The sequence below is a fragment of the Castanea sativa genome, chromosome 9 (genome assembly GCF_040712315.1).
Source record: "Castanea sativa cultivar Marrone di Chiusa Pesio chromosome 9, ASM4071231v1".
NCBI lineage: Eukaryota > Viridiplantae > Streptophyta > Magnoliopsida > Fagales > Fagaceae > Castanea > Castanea sativa.
The window spans coordinates 19,414,432-19,434,273 of NC_134021.1; the positions used below are offsets into that span (position 1 = coordinate 19,414,432).

Here is a 19,842-nt window from a genome sequence, read left to right on the forward strand (position 1 = left end):
CCCAGCCTCATCAACTTGTTTCTTCTCTTTATCAAAACCAGCAAATTCTTTAGGAGGTGGAATAAGTTCTTGAATTGTGGATGGCTGTGTCAAGGGCACTGTGTCGGAGGTAGTTGAAATGGGAGGAAGGTCTTCAATCACTCGGATGTCCTGAGGGATCCAAATGTTCTCGGCCTTTCGCCATTCAGAAGTAGTCGGGCCTCCTGCCACGTTTAGGGCTTTTACCCAAACTTGTTGGCAGTACTCCCTACACAATTCTGCTAACTCCTCGGTCAGTCAAGCTTCCGTTGCCTCCACCCTTTGATTGTAAGAAACCTTCTTGGCAGCCTCTATGGTCTTCCTGAGGGTATGAGCCTCTTCCTTGGCTTCAGCAAGTTCCTTTTTTAAGTCTATATTTGCCTGCTGAGCTTTGGCTAGATCCTTTTCTTTTTGGCGCAGCAGTTTACGTTGGCCCTCCACTTGAGCCTTGGTAGTTTTTAGTCTGGCCTCAGCACTATTTCTCTCTCTCTTTTCGTCTGCCAATTTTTTGGCTAGATCCTCTTTCCCTGCCTCGGCACGGCCTAAAGCTTTCTCGGTCTCGACTCTAACCTGGAGTTCAGTCGTAGCCTATTTCCGAGAGTCCTCCACTCACTTCTTAGCGACAAAAACCTCTTGAATGGCCTACATTGAAATGTTGAATAAATGCATTGTGGCAGAAACAACATAGAAACACATATGAAAGACTTTATGTAGAAAGATAATGAAAACAGTGAGATAGAAGTAATTGGAGGATACATACCAAAGCCAAGTCTCTTTTTAAGGAGAGAAAAAGGTGGGGTTGGGTCATATTCTCCAAAAACTCCATGTCCTTTGGAAGAAGAAGAGGCTGTTCCAGAGCGTTCGCCAAGTGATGGCCATGTCCTCGTTGGAACTCCCTTATGCTAGAGTGGCTAGGAATTGGAGCCCTGTCTAATTCCAGCGCAGGAGACCAACTAGCCTGTGTACGATGCACCTCGGCTAGACCATGGCTTTCCCCACTCTCTACAGAAGAGGCGCGCGTTCTACCCCTAGCAACTTTTTGTTGTTGTTGTTGCTTCAGCTTCTTCTGTTGTGCCACTTCTGTCTCCTCGGCCTCGTTTTTCCTTTTCTTTTTGGGGTCGGAGGGAGGAACCTTAGGGTCGTAAGGAGGAGGAGGTGGTGGTAGCTTGGGAGGGGGTTGATATCCAACTGTATCCTTTTTGGGAGCTTGTGTGCCCCTCCTGGTCATCAGTGCTCTTAAGCTGGACATCTCTTCTTCCTTGGCACCGGTATCAACTTGCGCAATTACTAAGCCTTTTATACCAGAACTCTCAGAAGGTTCGTTTTCTTCGTCCGAGATGGTGACGATGTGGCTTTTTGTAGGTCTTTCTGCTTCCTCAAGTCAGAATTGATATATTTCCTCTTCGAATGATTGTTGCGAAGATGTTGACTCTACTCGGATGGCTATTGCCTAAGAGTGTACCGAAAGAGGGACTGCTGTGATTGAGCGTACGTAGAGGATAACCGAGGGGTCGTCCGGTAACTCGTAGGTAGCAAGAAAACCCGGTCTCGAAATGTTTATCCTTCTGCGTCTATGGTCACCCGCGGTGATCGCGTTGCCAATATCTTGGAAGTCTTCTGATAGAGGGTTGTATCCCAATATGAGATGGGTTGCCCTCACTTGCAGGTCTTCGCTCACGAACACCTCGGATCGTAGAACACGATTGAGATCCGCGAAGCTGCAAAAGCTTAGACGGGATTGTACGTGTTGTTTGTCTGCAAAAAAATGTCTGAGGAAGTGAATATGGTTAGATCAACAATAAGTGCCAGATGAAGAGAGAATAGAAGACAGTGTAATCAGAAACGGTAAAGTTAAAACAAGTAAGTCGCAGGTTAGGGAATCTAATTCCTATGGAGTCACACCTGGGGTTCCCCATTCGACTAGGCAATGAGGACCGTTGTACCACATTCCAAAAGCAATTAGGTAGTCGTCTTTCATACCTTTATTAGATTTGGGAAGACAAGATATGAGCCTCACAATACTAGACCTAGATTTGAGGTAATATCCTACATCTTTAAGTTTATGACACTCGTACATATAGACGACGTCGTTCCATGTGAGATTCAGACCCATTTGCTCATTTAGAGCGTCGACACAACCTAAAACTCTAAATACGTTGGGTGTACATTGATCTGGGCATAACCTATGGTTACGAAGATATTCGCTGGTTATGTTTTTCATGGGAACTGTCATCACACCCTTTGAGAATGCGATGATGAGAATGGAAACTTCTCCTTCTTCCCTATCATCAGCTATGGCTTCTGGGGAGTGATATCTTAAGCCTACGTTTTGAGGAATACGGTATTTAGCCCAAAAACCCTCCATACCGGCTTCGGTATCTACTAGACACTTGAATCTACCCATTTGGTGGGGGCAAGAGTGAAATTTTAGAGAGGGGAAGGATATAACTAATGGCCGAGAACAATAGTCGAGGAGAAATGAACTTAAAAGATTGAGAACTTACGGAAAATAGGTAGATGATGCTTCGCAAGCTTCTTGAGAGGAGAGAGAATAGGAACTTTTGAGATTTGATTGATTTCTGAAGTAAGAGGTTGAATTTTGGTTTCCTAGGTGTTTTGGCGTATGGGAAGCGGCATTGAATAGGAGTTATCCCGCCTAAAATTTGAGAAAGACCCGAACCGTTGGATGTGCACCACACCATTGGACGTGGGGGACAGGGCGTTACCTACAGCAATTAATGCGCATCTGGTGGATTTCGAAGCGTCAGTAGTGATTTGAAAGAGGTGAGATGATGTTTTCATGCGTGCTGATATGAAGAGCGTGTGAAGGTTATGGTGTTGTGTCAAAACTTCATTTTCCTTCTCATATGGGGAGAAAAACGAAGTTTTGAGGGGCTATTGTGGGGGTAAAATGGTCAAAACACGCATTTGGGCCTTGGGCCTGATTTGGTGATGTGAGCCTGTTCGAGCAAAGCCTTTAAGGTCCACAAGCTAGCTCTTGCTAGAAAGATTGATGAGGTTGTCCGAGGAGAGGCGTCTCCTCGGCTAAGTCAAGTGAAGATCATATGACACGTCATAATGTTTGAAAAAAGGATTCTGGAAGGCTTGGTAGGTAAAGGTATATTCTATACAGTTATAGAGAGGAAGAACGTATGAGAAATATCAAGGGAAAAGGTTGTTACCACCGCATTAAAAACCCTGCACCTACCTCTCTGGCCGCATTAATGGAAAAATGACCTTTGAACAGTAATGTACAGCTTTCCAGCTATTGTTTGAAGACTTCAAGAAGGTGGTGGATATGACAAGTATCTAATTGGGTGATCTATGCTACACGTGGAAGATGAAAGAGAGAAGAAAATGGATATAAGAGAAAAAAGAGGCATTAGGAAAGGAGGATCGGAGAAGAAAAGAGAGAGAGAGAGAGAGAGAGAGAGAGAGAGAGAGAGAAAGCACTGTACATATTATCTTTAGTTTTAATCTTTTGTTTAAAGAAAGAAAAGCAATACAAGTGATCCTCGAATTACGTCTGAGGATAATTTTCGTTATTTTCATCCATTGATTGCGTAGGTAGCGGCGATCTAACCCACCTATATGTTGTTCAATATCCATAAAACCTAGGTTTCAAGCCAACGCTCTACAAATTTTATTATATAAGGCTCTTTAGGCTTGAGTCTATCTAGTGATTGGACCGGGTACAAATTGTGCACTTACAATGTTCTTTACGCTCTTAATACACATCAAATTTTGTGTCAATTGGATATTATTTACTATATAATATATAAGTTTATATTTTATATATAATTTTAAACTACAAAAACTTATGATTTAAACAACTTATTGGTGACATAGCTATTGATCTTTAATTTTCAAAAAATTTTGCAAGCATGGAGGATATGAGAAGAAGATGTAATCCAATGGTAGATTTATCAAAATTCACCCCATTAAAAAGATATTGACTTATTGAGTAAAGTTGTAACCTAAGTATACAACCATTTTTGTAGTTAAAATTTGTCCTGTTTGTGACTTAAAAAATAAAACTAAAAATTATATATTTTAAAAGAGATGATGTGAGAAAATGCATGCTTTTAGAAATATAACTAAAAATATTAAAATAAGGCAAGGAAAAAAGACTAAGATTTTATTTTCTATATTCAATTGATTACGTGGTTGAATTTGTAAGCTTCATTTTGGATAGTAATCTATATCTATACTCTATATAAGAAGATTCTCCTCTTTCAACTGGACTTTTATGTGGTTCAAAAATACCCTCATTAATAAATGGTAACTTCATTTTGAAATAGAGTTATAAATGTCAAATAACAAATTTCATTTTAAATTCAAAAAGAGAATTCCTAAAATTTAGGATTTTCACAACAAATCATAGGTGGTTAGTTGTTATTGGTTCAAATTTGAATCTAGCATTGAGGTTACTTTTTTAACTTAACAATAACAACCAGTAACAACCTGTCACTTAGGATTTGTTGTACAAATGTTATAAACATATCATTTTTCAAGAAAAAATTATGGTTACTACTTATCTTTAAAGTTTATCCTTTTTATTTTTTTGAAAAATAAAAATATATATTTCTAAATTATAATATATGCAAATTATTAACTTTTACCTAAAAAGCTAGAAGAGCCTCTAAGCACACGTTGAGCGTGTGTTCAGAAGCTAATTATCTATAAGAGAATTTTCCTCTTTGTACTAGACTTTTATGTGGTTCAGAGATATTCCTAAACCTTAGGTTTAACATCGAAAAAACTTGAGGACAACCCAGTAAACATATATTTCTAATTCCACTTAAAATGCCTACAAAATTGGAGACTTTCCTACTGATCCATGTCTTCAAAACAAACTTATCCAATTTTTTTTTTTTTAAGGAAAATTATCACATTAGACTTAAAAAAAAAAAAAAAACCTCATCGCATGCGCAAAGTGCGTGTGATGTCTAGTAGTATATGCTACGGCATGCCCTTTTTCACTAAGAAAGATAATTCAGATGTTAGCTATTAATTGAGTGTGTCAGCGCATGCTTAAAGGCTAGTATCAATTTATTTTATAAACTTTAAAATATTAATTTGTTTTTGGTTAATCTGTATATATTAAGAGAATTCAAAAAGTTAGTTATTACTTTTTTTTACTATAAAAAATACCCCTAATTTAATTAATCTATTCTTATTCCTTAAAAAGAGAAATAAGATTAAAATGGTAAATTAACTAAAATTTTCCCACTATTCTCACACTTCCCACTTCCCAGCCCCACTACCCCACGTTTCTAACCAAAAATAAGAAAGACTACTCACCCACAGCTCCTCTTAAAAAAAAAAAAACCAATAGTTCCAATAAAAAATAAAAAATAAAACTACTCATATCACATAAATTTTTTTAAAAAAAACATTAGCCTCTGAGCAACTACTCACATAACATAAAATTATTTCATCACAAATGCTTAACACTCATTACACTCTTAGTTTTTTTTTTTTTTGTGATTAAAAAATACATTAATCTCAAATTATAATGTTGATGTTGACGTTGGATCACGCGTATACTCAAAGGTTAGTTGTTATTAATGTTTGATGTTGGATCAAGAAGAGTATCTATTGATTTAAGATATATTAAACCGGTGAACACTGAACACAAGATGGGGTTTAATAATCATGGAAATAAGTAGGGATGTGCAGCCAACCCGCCAAAACCGACCCGACCCGACCCAACCCAACCCATCGGGTTGAGTCGGGTTTTAGGCCTTGGTGGGTTGGGTTGGGTTGGGTTGGTTACAAAAAATTTTTTGATAGCGAGTCGGATTGGGTTTGGGTCATAAAATTTCAAACTTGCCAAACCCAACCCTAGCCACCCATATATTTAAAAAATATGATAATTAATAATTTTTTTTAAAATAAGCAATTTTTCCTATCCTATATAAAAGTCAATTAGTTCACACAAACCCTAGTAAATTACTATTGTTGTTTAGTCATTAGTGTTGTTCGCCTTTAAAGAGTTACATTGATACTAATCTTTGAGTTTTTTAATATAGTTATATTTATATTTTTTTCTACTCAATTTAATAATAATAATAATAAGAATTTTTCTAACCCATGAGTTCAACCCGACTCATATGTGTTGGGTTGAATTTTTTTTTACCCATCATGGCGGGTTGGGTCAAAAAATCCCCTCAACTCGACCCGTGCACACACCTAGAGACAAGTGCGAGAGTAGAAGAGACTTTTTTTTTTGGCGAAAATGCACATCTGGTCTCTACATTTTGGGTTCATTCCCATTTTGGTCCCAAATTTGATTTCATTATAAATGTCGTCCCTAAAAAAAGAAGATCGATTCTATTTTGGTTATTGTCGTCAACCTACTAATAGAAACCTCCTATATGGCATACGGAATGCCATACTTGCTAATGTGGCGTTGAAGTTGCCATTAAAATATTATTTAAAAAAATTATTTGGCATTTTTTAAATGCCACGTCGGCATTTTTTAAATGCCACGTCAGCATTTAAATTTTTTTAAAAAGCCACATCAGAAAAAAAGAAAGAAAAGAAATTAAATTAAAAAAAAACCTTAAATCTAATTAATTAAAATTATTTCTTTAAAAAAAAACAAAAATAATTATCCTTTTAATCTTTTTCCTTGACCTTAATTCTTTTTCTTTTTCTTTTTACCTCATCAGTGATCAAATTTAAAACATCTCTAAACTCTCTATATCTTTAATTCTCTCTCTCTCTTCACCCTCGACGGAATCTCTCTCAGACCCAAACTCTCTCAAAATCTCATCGTCGTCGTCGAACTCATTCATCCGCCGATCTGACCCAAACTCTCTCTAATCTCAGTGATGAGGTCGCTGCCATTGAACTCGTTCAAGATCGGAGTTTGGGTCGGCCGACGTAGGTGACGATGACAAAGAGGATGAGCCAGAGCAAAAGCCTAGGCAAGACTCTAGATTGTGGGCCCGACCCAGCATTGGGTGTATCTAGATTCATCATCATCTTCTCTGTATCTTTCTCTCTTCACTCTCGACAGAATCACTCTCAGACCCAAATTCTCTCTTTAATCTCAAAATCTCATCTCCTCTAATCTGCCAAACTCCGATATGTGGTGGTGCTTTACTGGATGTTGGGTTCCTATTCTTTTGCTTGGATTTGATATTCATGTTCTTTGATTTGGTGGTGGTGATTTGGGGATTTTTGTTTGTTTTTCCTGTGGGTTTTCTTGTGTTTGTTTTCCAAGAAAATTTATGGTTTTGAAGGATAAGGTTTGCTTTGCTGGAGATATGGGTTTGGCGTTTGGTTGAGATTTGGGTTTGGGATTTGGTTCTTTGCTGGAGATTGATCATGGGGAAGAACAAGAAAGAATAAAATAACAAAAGCAATAAAAATAAAATAAAATAAAAGACAAGAAATACGTTTAATTAATTTATTTTGTTTTGATGTGTTAAATTACAAAGAAAGTACAAGAAAGACAGAAAATTATAAGAAAATAAGGATTAATTTGCTAAGAATATGAATCTTAGAGATTGAAATTAAAAAATATATATTTTATTTAAAAGAAAGTAAAATTTTTGTTTAAAAAAAGTAAAAGAAAAATTGTTTTTTTTTTTAAAAATTCAAATTCAAATTCAAATTGAGGAATTCAAATTTTTATAATTTAAATGCTGACGTGACATTTAAAAATGCTAAATAATTTTTTAAAATAATATTTTAATAGTAATGTTTGGGCCATATCAGCAAGCAGAGCATTATGTTTGCCACGTAGGAGGTTTTCGTTAGTGGACTGACAGTATGTACCAAAATAGAATCAATTTTCTTTTTTTAATGATGACATTAGTAATGAAATTAATAATGAAATTAATTTTGAAACCAAAATAAGAATTGACCCAAAATGTAGGAACCCAAAATACTTTTTTACTTTTTTTATTAATTTTGTACCTTCTTGCTAGGTGAAGGAGAAGGAAACTCCAAGTCACCACTTACCACTTATTTAGTTATTACCGCTCTCACTACCACCTACCACATTTACACACTGAATGAGCTTTGGATAATAAGCACTTGCTAACTGCTCTCTCCCTCTCTCTCTCTCTCTCTTCCGGGACTGTTTCAAAACTTTGAAGAGCAAAATAGGCAACAGTCTTTATTATTATACACACTCCCGCAAAACCAAAAGGTGTGATACATGAATCTGTGAACGAGAGAGATTGAAAAATGGGGAGCGAGTTCGAGACCCAAAGCGAGTTGAGTGGGTTCGAGGAAGGTGTATTGGAGACATTGAAGAGGTGCGAGCAGCGTAATGAGACCACTCTCGTTTCTGCTATGGAAGTTGCCAAATGCTTAAGGTCTTGGCAAGTTCGGCTTCCCAGTCCTGAGTTAGGGCAACTCTTGGTCTCCCATCTCTGCTCTTCTTCTTCTTCTTCTTCTTCTTCTTCACTCTGGAAATTCATCGAACAAGCTCTCTCCTCTCGCCTCCTCTACCCACTCCAACTCCTCTCTCTCCTCACTTCTAGGTATCTCGTCGATTTCCACATCTTTTAGATTCACTTACCACTCATCAATTTGAAATTTACTTTAGGCACTGTTTCTATAGAGCGCAAGAGTTTGTTTAGAAATCAATCATCATCATCATCATCATAAATAATTTCTTGATTGTTTTTGCAAGATCTATTTTTTTATACCTTGACTTAGCTGCAAGTGTATATGCATTTCAGGGTACTTCCAAATCGACGGTCTCAGCCCAAGGCGTATAGACTCTATCTTGAACTTCTGAGCCGGTATGCATTTTTGTTTTATCCACTCAGTGAAGATGCTTACAAAGACAAGTAAGTGTCTTAATCTTACTTTCATTCTTGCTTTAATTCTTATGAGCTTTTTATTAGTTACATAAGCTTTACAAATTGATGTCTCACCAGTCATGAACAAGTAATTCATACATTTATTTATTATGTTGCTGAAGTAGCACCATTGCACCACTTACATTCGTTTTAGCATTTTTCTATGGGTTTTCTTTCAACCCTTAACTGTCCCTAGTCATAACTTTTCTATGTTTCTTTCTTTGTTATTGATGCTTCCTGAAATTAAGGGAAATGTAGGACTGCCCTTTCTGTACATTTGACACTTAATTTATCCTTTTCGGGGCCGTTCGTTATGATCAGAGAAATTTTTTAACCTCTACTACATGTACTTTTTTCCACAAGATTCCAATTTTCTATAATTCATTCTCCATAATATGTGGATTTTATTATTTGATAAATACAATTTAAATAGGCCCATGGTGATGAATGCATTTGCCAAGGAGGTCATAGCAATTCCAACTTCCTGCAAAATATTCAGTTTCCTTGGTTTAACCAGTTGTATCCATAATGTGTATGAATGCATATGTTTCAATGACATATAATAACATGCATGGTTGCGAACCAGTGGCATCTACGCATACAATAATTGGGAATGCAGCCATTTCCATTCTTTGTTATTATTTTTTTTCCATGCTGTGTGGCTAGACAATGGTTGAAATGCCTTGCTTCAGTACCATAGTCTTGCTAGTACATCTCACTATCAATCAACCAACAAATTTTTGAGTACATGCTTTGCTATCTTTCAGGATAATAAAATCTGTTGATGTTGCCCTTCAACTATCTCAGACATATAAAGTTCGTGTTCTGGAGGTTGGACATGCATTTGTGTTGTTCTTTTTCAGTATTGTCATTGGTTTGATTGATAGCACATTGGATGATTGGGGCTTGCGAATGACACCTATAGAGAGACCTAGTGTAGCAGTCAGAAGCACAGAGCACCTTGATATGGACATTGATTTTAGAGGAAGCCCTGATTTTAAAGGCAATGAGCATCATGAACAGATGAGGAGGATGAATTCATTTATGGCCATAGAGGTGTTGGGAAAACTAACGGAAAGCAGAAAATCTATGGTTATACTCCGCCTTGTTCACTTGAACATGTATGTATGCCATTATTGTATTGTTTGTCTTCTTGTGAGCTCCCTTTGATGTTATTAGAATTATATCATGTATTTTCCCCCCAAATATTCAACTCTTTAAGTTTTACATACATTGTTTGCCTTGCAATGCTCTGGTAGTGCATATTTTAATCCACGATTTTCTATTATTTGCTCATCTTTGATCCGATTTTCCAAGTGGAATAATATATAGAACTATATATATTTACTCCAGGCTAGGTAATATCTAAAAACTTTAGCATGTACTCAGGTTGAATTCTTCAGTTGATGGATATTGTTTCTGAATGGATCGTGTTTTCTGGACCACGTTTTTAAATTTTCGGTCTTAATAGAAATCTTGTATCCTGTACTTTTCCATTTGCTTGAAGGCTTCATGAATAATGCATGAATTTAATATTATTCGAGCTCAAATCAATTTTATTGATATAAAAAATATAGAGTTGCTCAAGTATACAGGGAGTATACAACTGGGGTCCATACAATCAATCACAAAAGATTACATAAATCGATCAAATCAGTCACAGAACATAGGGATGTTCCTTGAGGAGATTGTTTGATAATCGAAAATGAACTTCTTCTTTTATAATGGACTTCACTAAGATTTGGGTCTAACAGGTGTAACAGCATAGTGCTTTTGTTGGAGGGAGTAGAAATGATTGATAGCTTAAACAATATCTAGTGAGTAAGAAGTTAAGGGAGGCCAATAGCTGTTCTGTCACACTCTTAAAAACAGATGAGGAATAGAAAGGGCAGGAAACATATTTCTTTTCCACTTTTTTTATGTTATTTGCAGTTGTATACACAATTATTGGTCTATGAAATGCAGATGAAGGACTTTGTCTATTGGCATTGTAGAAAGGATAGAATATGATCGTAATCATTCTTCTTATACATAATTATTGGTCTATGTAATACGTTTTGAATTGTAAGGGATTTTTTGTTTAACTACATATGTGTATGATGCTATCCATCTGCTAATGTTATTTGCAGTTGTATATGTGAATGATTGTGCACACACACAAGTACAGACGTAAATGTTCTTTTGTGTAAAACAATCTTCATGGAGAAGCTGATATGTATCATCCCTTTTGTCTTGTTTTCTTTTACTTAAAAGGCCTGAAAAGTTCAATGGCCTCCTGCAGAGGCTGCGCTTTCTTGAAGCCCATGAATTGGTATCATCAAAGTTTAATTCAGCCAACCAATTATTGGCAAAATTATCTGGCAACATACAAAGAGTTTTGGGCTTTGAATACCCGTTAAACAAGCGCCAACTCACTAGGATGCTTGTCAATATTGCATCATGTAAGCCATCGCCTTGCTTCCACTCTGAATTTGGCCGGTCTGCATGTTGGGTTCCTTTTGATATTTACATGGAGAATGCAATGGATGGGAAACAACTCCTTATCAAATCTGCTGTTGATGTACTAGCAGGTTATTCTCTTCAAGAGTATACCTTGAAATTTTTTCAGATCAATTTCAATTGTGTGTGTGTGCATGTGCATGCACACAGGCACAAATCGCATTTAAAATAAAAGAGCATAATTTGTTTGATAAGTGCAAGGAATCAATTATAACCTACCTTTGATGGCCTAACTGCAGAGTCAATTAAGACACTCCAAGTATTTAACCAGGCAAGCTGGCAAGAAACCTTCCTGGCGCTCTGGCTTTCAGCCCTTCGGCTTGTACAACGAGTTGAGACTAGTCCATGTTAACATTTCTTATCATGAAAAAATAAATACAGTTAATCTGATATTTGCTCTTTCCATGCTTTGTTACAGGAACGTGATCCTCCAGAAGGTCCAATTCCACATCTTGAGGCCCGTCTTTGTGTCCTTTTGTCTATCGTCCCCTTGGCAATTGCTAATGTTTTGGAGGATGAGGCCAAATTCTCTCAAGCTACTGCTACTGGACATGTTGAGTCTGCATACGGACATAAAATGAATGGCAAGGCTCTTGCTTCAAGGAAAGACGGATTGATTTCCTCTCTCCAGGTCCTTGGACACTTTTCTAGCCTTTTATACCCTCCTGCATTAGTTGTTGATGCAGCTAATAGTGCAGCTAGAAAAGCAGCTAGCTTCATTTCTAGTGGCAAGAATGAAAGGAATATTGTAGGTGGAGGCAGTCATGTTGATACTTCTATAAGAGCAGGTATGTTTTTATTTTTGATAAATGACAATCTTATTGATGAAAGAAAGAATCCCAAGCACACAGGAAGTATACAGGGGAACCAAAAAATAAAGCTCTCAAAGTACAAGAATCAAGCATATACAACAAAGAACACATAGAAAAAGATCCTAAAGCTAACAGCTAATCAAACAAAGTTTTGAAAAGAAAAGGCTTAAGCATTATGTTCCCTCCAAATGCACCACATCAAACGATGCGGGACGGCTTTCCAAATAGCTATATTCTGATGCTGCCCAAGCTGACCTTGCCAAGAAGCCAATTACTGCACAACACTGTCTGGCATAACCCAGTAAACTCCAAACAACCCAAACTCCATAGACCATAACACTATAGCTATGGGATGGTGAAAGAGTAAGTTGTCCACAATCTCCCCACTACATTTACACATATAGCAACAGTCAATCGCAACCAAGCTTCTCCTTCACAGATTATCTATCATCAAGATTTTGCTCAAAGCTGCAGTCCATGTGAAGAAAGCAACTTTAGGCATCCAAAGCTTCTTTAGAGAAAAGACAGATCAGCCATATAAATCAAAGAGTGATGATACCTGCTGACCTCAAATCCCAGTCTTTTAGCTGCCCTCCAACAGAACATATTCTTCCCACTCCTTCTCACAGGAGTAGAGCAGATTAAGTTCATAAAAAAATCCCATTGGCTCCAACTCCCAATCCTGCATAGCTCTGACAAAATTTAAATTCCACTGTAGGCACTGTTGCAGAATTTCATAAGATCCGATACCGAAGCCTCTTTATACCGACTAAACCAAATAACACCAGAAATGCCTCCTTTAAGATTTGTCCCCGCACCACCTATCATGCCAAAATTTCACTCTAGATCCATCACCCACCTCATACTGAATAAATTGTGGTAATGATGCCTACTCCCATGTAACATATATCCAAAGACTCACTCCATACGGGCCCATCACCTCCTTGGTGCCCCACCCACCCCAAGCACTTCCATACTTCACCTCAACCACCATCCTCCAAAGTGACCCCCACTCAAAAACTTTCCTCCACAGCCATTTCCTTAAAAAGGACTTAATTAAAGCATATCGGATTCCTGACACTTTTGAAGAGGTGTACAAATCTTAGTCCAATGTACTAGATGGAACTTGGACCCCTCTCCTAAACTGCTCCATAAAAAATATCTCTAAATCTTTTCAATACATTGGCCACAGAAGTAAGAATAGGGAATAAAGAAAGGAAATAAGTTGGAAAATTGGAGAGAGTGCTCTTAAATAATGTAACCCGTTACCCGACCTCCCCATAGATAAATAAAGTCGCTTCCCACCTTCTAATCTCCTCTCCATTCTCAAATTCTCAATGATTGGGTTCCATCGCCTTTAAGAGCAGGTGCTTTGGGGAAGCATATAATTCACTTGTGATCTCAACTTCTTATAACATGAGAGCAATACTTAATTCATACATTACACATACATGGGTTTAGTTTACTGCCTAGTCACTTTGTCTAGTGCTTTCTGTAATCTTTTCGCAATTTATTGTTTATGCTTTCAGGAGTGAACATGAGGCACCTCATAGTGGAAGCTTGCATTGCAAGAAATTTAATTGACACATCAGCATATTTTTGGCCTGGTTATGTGTCTGCATCAATAATCTCACTGTTAGATTCATTGCCAGTTGAAATATCCCCTTGGTCAACGTTTATGGAAGGAGCACCATTAAATGCTTCTCTAATAAATTCCCTTATAAAGACTCCTGCTTCAAGGTATAACAAAGTTTTTGTTTGCTAAACTCTAGTACTAGAAACTACTGGCGTGAATAATTTTCTCCATTTTCCCTATTCTAGTTTAGCGGAGATAGAGAAATTATATTATATAGCTCTGAATGGGTCAGAGGAAGAGAAGTCAGCAGCGGCAAAGATTCTATGCGGTGCATCTGTCAGCCGTGGATGGAACATTCAGGTAGCATCACTGGTGATATTGGATCTTGGAAATTTTTGAAGTCCTCTTCTATTGTAGTCTCACCCAGAGGTGCTTTATGTCTTTATAATTGATTATATATTTCATGAATTATTTCCCATACTAATAGAGTTTGTACATAGTAAAATTATGGTTAAATGTCAAATTCACCATTTCCTAATAATTTAAAATTTTGAGATATTCTAAAATTTATTATGGTATCAGATTAGGTGGTCTTAGTTCAAACCTTGTTCCACTTTATTTCCCATTTAAAAACTTAAAAATCCCACATGTTGGGCCCCATTTATTAAGGGGGACCTGGGCCCACAAGTGAGGGAGAGTATTAGAATTATAATTAAATGATTGGATTCACCATTTGGTCCATTTCCTAATAGCTCAAGCTTTTCGAACAATTGGTAGTTTATTAGTATTAGAATTATAATTAAATGATTGGATTCACCATTTGGTCCATTTCCTAATAGCTCAAGCTTTTCGGACAATTGGTATTTTGTTAGTATAAATCAAACAAGTATACCCATACTTGACTCCCTTATGCTTTTGAGTTAAAGCAACAAGAAAACTAGTTCTTAATTCGTTCAAAAAAAAAAAATTTGCCTCAACCTTAGCTGAAACCATTTATACTCCTGGCAGTTTAAAGCACCACATGCACAGCATAGCCCTTACCTGGAATCAATATATGTCCTTTGAATTTTTGTCCTCCTTTTATGCTACTTTGAACTTACTCCTTTTTTACTTTGTACTCCCACCCCCCTTCTCTTTATTCTTGAAGAAATTGACTTTGTATTTACTTTTGAATCACTTGTTTTCTTGGCAGGAACATGTGGTGCACTTTGTGGTCAAGCTTCTTTCTCCCCCAGTTCCTCCTAGTTATACTGGACCAGGCAGCCACTTAATTGATTATATGTCCATGTTAAGTGCTCTTCTTTTTGGAGCTTCTGCTATTGATACTGTTCATATACTTTCTTTGCATGGTATGGTAAGTACTTCTATTTTATATTTTATGGCTCTAGGTTGATGATCTGAGTTTTATATGCATAGGCTCTTGATGTTATGGTCTCATATTGACTCACAACCTCACACAATTTGCTGTCATAATCCCGGTTCATAACAAGTGGGGCATTGCTACCTAGCCATAGGAATCATAACATTGAAGAAGTGTGTAGCATGAAAACCAGAAAAAAGTGGTTTTCCTTAATCATTTTGATCGAATTCTTGATATACAAAATGAAAAGTAAGAGATAAATATCACTGATGATATTATCCCCTTCATTTTTTTGAAGTTAAAGTTTCTTGCTGTGTTCATATGAAAATTATAATTTATTCCTTCATCAGCACATATGAGTTCCCATTTATTTTGGATATAATTATCAGATCTAGAAACGATATTGTCACTTCCTACTTTCTTGTTTTGATGACCTGATTATTTTGCTTCAAGACTTGGGGCATAAATGTGGTTACTATTTTGGCACAGTGTGGACTATTGAATCAATGCTTGTTATGCACACCGTTAGATTCTTTTATTAATTGTTAGTGGCAATATCAATTATATGGTTCTATGTTGTGGCAAATACTCAAGTCTGTCCCTCTCTTTGATGTCTAAATCCCAACCACTTAGTGGATTTCTAAGGTTTGAGCCAATGAGCTCTGGTTCCAATGACACTTCCTTCTCCCATTATAAGCAGGAGGGTAAGGTCGTGGGTTCAAAACCCATTGGTTGAGTGTATAAATTACCAATAAAAAAAGTGTTACCTTAACCATTACTCAGAACCCTCCTCCTATCTTTGTGTTTGGGACTGGCTATGTGAAAAATATTGAGTAGTTGCTTAATAAATATTAATGAACAATTTGGCAAAGATTTTGTATTTTCATTTACATTACACAACTTATTATATGAGAGACCTTTGACTAGGGTGGGCCATTTTTATCCTTTGCGCAATTAATTTCTTTCACTATTTGTCCACTCCCCCCCCCCCCCCAAATTTTCCCTTACAAAAAATGACTTCTTTCCTTTGATCTCTACTAAATTCTATCTGTAATGAGACTAGAAGCTCTAAACCACACTTGTCCATAATTCGTAGTTGCTCTTAGCCATTTGGCCTTTTTGCTAGAATAATCAACGTCTACAAGAGTGGGTAAAGTTACGGGTGTATTAAATTGCATTGCAAATATCTTCTGGATGTTGTGGAAGCTTAGGTTCTATGAGACTGATTTCACTAAATTTATGCGACATTTTTTACATATATGCATAATTCTTAAAGACTTCGTGATGATTTTTACGTTGTCCCCAAATCCTCTCCAATACTCATCAAACTTCAGTATTTTGTCCATTACTATTTGATTTAAATGATGCTATTGTTAGTAAATCTTCTCTTCGGACCACTGTTTGTTCAAAACATTTATTGCTTGGAAGTGTGGGTTAGTGGAACAAGGTTTGGTCAAAATGGTTATTTCTTTGGTTGGCTTGAGGGCCGACTTAAAATGAGCCATAATTTGAATATATTTAAAGCAAGGTCTTAAATTTTTTTTTTTTTTTTAATCTACTCTCTATGGCTATTCTGTTGGAATACATACATTGTGTTGTTACTCCTAATTTTCTTGTCAGGTTTGTATCATTGACTATGACAAGTTGATACATGTACTCTGAATGTGTCTGCTCCTACAGGTCCCTGAAGTTGCAGCTTCATTAATGCCACTTTGTGAGGCCTTTGGGTCACAAAATTCCCCATCAAATAACAAATCAAGCAAGGCTGATGAGCCCTCAGTTTACATGGTTTTTTCTTTAGCGTTTCTGTTTCTTCTTCGTCTGTGGAAATTCTACAGGCCCCCTCTTGAGCAGTGCATTTCAGAGAGAGGAGGAGTAGTTCGAGGGGAGCTTACTTTGGAGTATCTTTTGTTATTGCACAATAGCAGCATTGCCTCGTGTCAGGTTGATACAAATAGCAATCAAAACGAGCCTGAGTCAGCATCAAGAAAGCCTATATATATTGATTCATATCCAAAATTACGAGCTTGGTATTGTCAAAACAAATCTTGTATAGCTTCAACGCTTGCTGGCCTCTCTAGTGGAAATCCTGTTCATCAAGTTGCTAATAAGATCTTAAGTATGATATACTGGAAAATGACTAAAAGTGGGTCCTCGTCGGTTAACTCTTCAACGCCAAGCAGCAGCAATGCATCCGGCTCCCCTGCAAATACTGGAGAAGATGCTTACCAGAGACCTATGCTCCCTGCATGGGAGGTATTGGAAGCCATTCCTTTTGTTCTTGAGGCAATTCTAACTGCTTGTGCCCATGGAAGGCTTTCATCTCGGGATTTGACAACAGGTGAAGTGCTAGCTTGTCAGCTGAGGCTCACCTTTTTTTTTTGTGTGTGTGTGTGTGTGTGTGTTTTATTTCCCCCCTTTTCCGTCCTTCTTGGGATTCTTGTTAATCCATCTTTCTAGTTTCTGAACATTTTTTCTGCTCCTGATATCCCCAAATATTAGATAATAATAATAGGTGCTCAAAAAAAACCTAAGGATCTTCCTATGCACGTTCCCTTCATCAGCATACCTCTTACTGACACTTGAATGTTTGCAGGCCTGAGAGACCTTGTCGATTTTTTGCCTGCATCTCTTGCTGCTATTATTAGTTACTTCTCTGCAGAAGTTACTCGTGGTATATGGAAACCAGTTCAAATGAATGGAAAAGATTGGCCCAGTCCAGCAGCAATTCTTCCCTCAGTTGAGTCTGAAATAAAAGCAATACTTGCTGCTGCAGGTGTTGATGTTCCAAGCTGTTCCAATGGTAGATTGCACCTCTTTATTTATATTTATATTTATTGTTATAAATTAATGTAATATTCTTGTTAATGAAGACTATTGGACTTAACAGCCTAAATTATGGTTTCTGCATTAAGTTGCTAAAGTTTTCTTGTGTGTTGTAGGGAATTCAAACTTGATACTTCCACTGCCGATGGCAGCTCTTGTCAGCTTAACTATTACTTTTAAACTTGACAAGAGTATGGAGTACATACATGCTGTAGCTGGGCTGGCCTTGGAGAACTGTGCATCAGGTTGCCATTGGCCAAGCATGCCTATAATTGGATCTCTATGGGCTCAAAAGGTCCGACGCTGGCATGACTTCATAGTTGTGTCATGTTCTCGTTCTGTATTCAGACAGAACAAAGAAGCAGTTGCACAACTCCTGAGAAGCTGCTTCACCTCATTCCTAGGATCACTTGACGTATCAACTTCTTCATTGAGCAATCAAAGCAGTGTGAATGGTCTGTTGGGAAGCACCATCTCTGCCAGTGCCATTCGTCCTTCTATAGCACCTGGATTTCTATACCTTCGCTCTTGTCGGAATATACACAATGTCCAATATGTAAATGATGTCATTGTAGGGCTTGTAGCAGAGTATGCTGGGGAATTAGCTACCAGGTGGGCAAGCACGGACTCCCCTCGCTTGAAGTCTAATCAAGCATCATTATCCTTGGCCACTGCTAGGGCAAGGGAGGTGGCCGCACTAGGTGCAAGTCTGTTATGTGTAACGGGTGGGGTCCACCTGGTTCAGGAATTGTTCAGGGATACTATTCCTACCTGGCTGCTGTCTTCAAGAAAAGAGAGACTCCACAAGGTGAGCTCTGTGTCCCTAATAGTGGAGGGGTACGCCATGGCATATCTGTTGATTTTGTCAGGGGCAATTGTATGGGGTGTTGAGGCGAATCTGACATCATGGGAATTCTGTAAAAGGGCTCGTATTGTTGGGATTCACATGGATTTTTTGGCAGGGGTGTTGGAAGGTAACATCTCACTTGGGTGTGATCCTGCCACTTGGAAAGCTTATCTCTCTTGTTTAGTGGGTTTGATGGTGAGCTTCACTCCATCATGGATTCAAGAAGTGAAGCTAGAGACATTGAGAAAATTGGCCAATGGATTGAGAGGGTGGCATGAATGTGAGCTGGCCCTTTCCCTGCTTGAAAGAGGTGGAACTGCGGCCATAGGATCGGTTGCTGAATTAGTGAACGTAATTAGCTGAGTTTCAAAGTAAGAATGTAGGATTCGTTGAATGTAATCACTAATCAGAGAGAGTTTGACAGTTTATCAATGTATTATACGGGGTCTACTATGAGAATTATACAAGACTAGCATAATTTTTTTTATAAAATTTTTTCCTTCTATTCAATTAAAATGCTACATTTTAATGAAAAGATTAAAATTTCTTGCCATTGGTTTGCAACAAGGAAATTAAATCCAAGGATGGAAGCTCCAACATTTAGTTCAAAAGCTTATAAGGGGAGGAATAGAGGGCACCATATTCTTCTTCTTCTTTTTTAAAATTTAAATTTAAATGGTGCTATTTTTATTCCAAGGGGGAAAAAAAAGAAGTAACTTTTGAATGCTTTGGATATGTAAGTATTTTTCAAAGTTTCAAAGAAGAGCAACATTTATTTTAATAGTTTTCAATGCCTCTATTTTGTTCTGAAGTTGTAGTAGTGTAATAAAATAGTATTATGTAATTATATTTGTTGTGATTTGTTTTTTTTTTTTTAAACTAAAAGTATTTTATTATTTTTGGATTCATTTATTTTTTTTAGCAAAAAAAAAAAAAAAAAAACTGGGGGGAGAGAGAGAGAGTAGGCGAAGAAAGCCGGAGGGAGGGAGTAAAATTTGAAATCGCCTCGGGATTTGAGTAATACGCTACTAAATACTAATACTATTTTAATTAATATTTATTTATTTTTTATTTTT

At 37.2% G+C, this 19,842-nt stretch overlaps 1 protein-coding gene across 2 annotated transcripts; it reads left to right on the forward strand.

The window, feature by feature from the left end:
- The first annotated feature begins 8,099 nt into the window (after nt 1-8,099).
- Nucleotides 8,100-19,276, forward strand: LOC142610680 (mediator of RNA polymerase II transcription subunit 33A-like). 2 transcript variants are annotated; one of them, XM_075782566.1, is made up of 12 exons: nt 8,100-8,522; nt 8,724-8,834; nt 9,614-9,967; nt 11,100-11,416; nt 11,585-11,676; nt 11,764-12,133; nt 13,687-13,897; nt 13,979-14,093; nt 14,926-15,087; nt 16,774-17,434; nt 17,690-17,896; nt 18,036-19,276. In XM_075782566.1, the coding sequence occupies exons 1-12, from the start codon at nt 8,224-8,226 to the stop codon at nt 19,127-19,129; spliced, it is 3,993 nt and encodes a 1,330-aa protein (XP_075638681.1). In that variant the 5' UTR covers nt 8,100-8,223; the 3' UTR covers nt 19,130-19,276. The 2 variants fall into 2 exon arrangements, with proteins under 2 accessions (XP_075638681.1, XP_075638682.1); XM_075782567.1 differs by having other exon boundaries at nt 8,104-8,522; nt 8,724-8,786.
- Nucleotides 19,277-19,842: the final 566 nt, after the last annotated feature.

Excerpts from the sequence above, each read along its gene's own strand:
- LOC142610680 (XM_075782566.1), top strand. The coding sequence starts at position 8,224 with ATGGGGAGCGAGTTCGAGACCCAAAGCGAGTTGAGTGGGTTCGAGGAA. Across the intron at positions 8,835-9,613 it reads GAAGATGCTTACAAAGACAA|GATAATAAAATCTGTTGATG; the intron begins GTAAGTGTCTTA and ends GCTATCTTTCAG. Across the intron at positions 17,897-18,035 it reads TGTTCCAAGCTGTTCCAATG|GGAATTCAAACTTGATACTT; the intron begins GTAGATTGCACC and ends TGTGTGTTGTAG.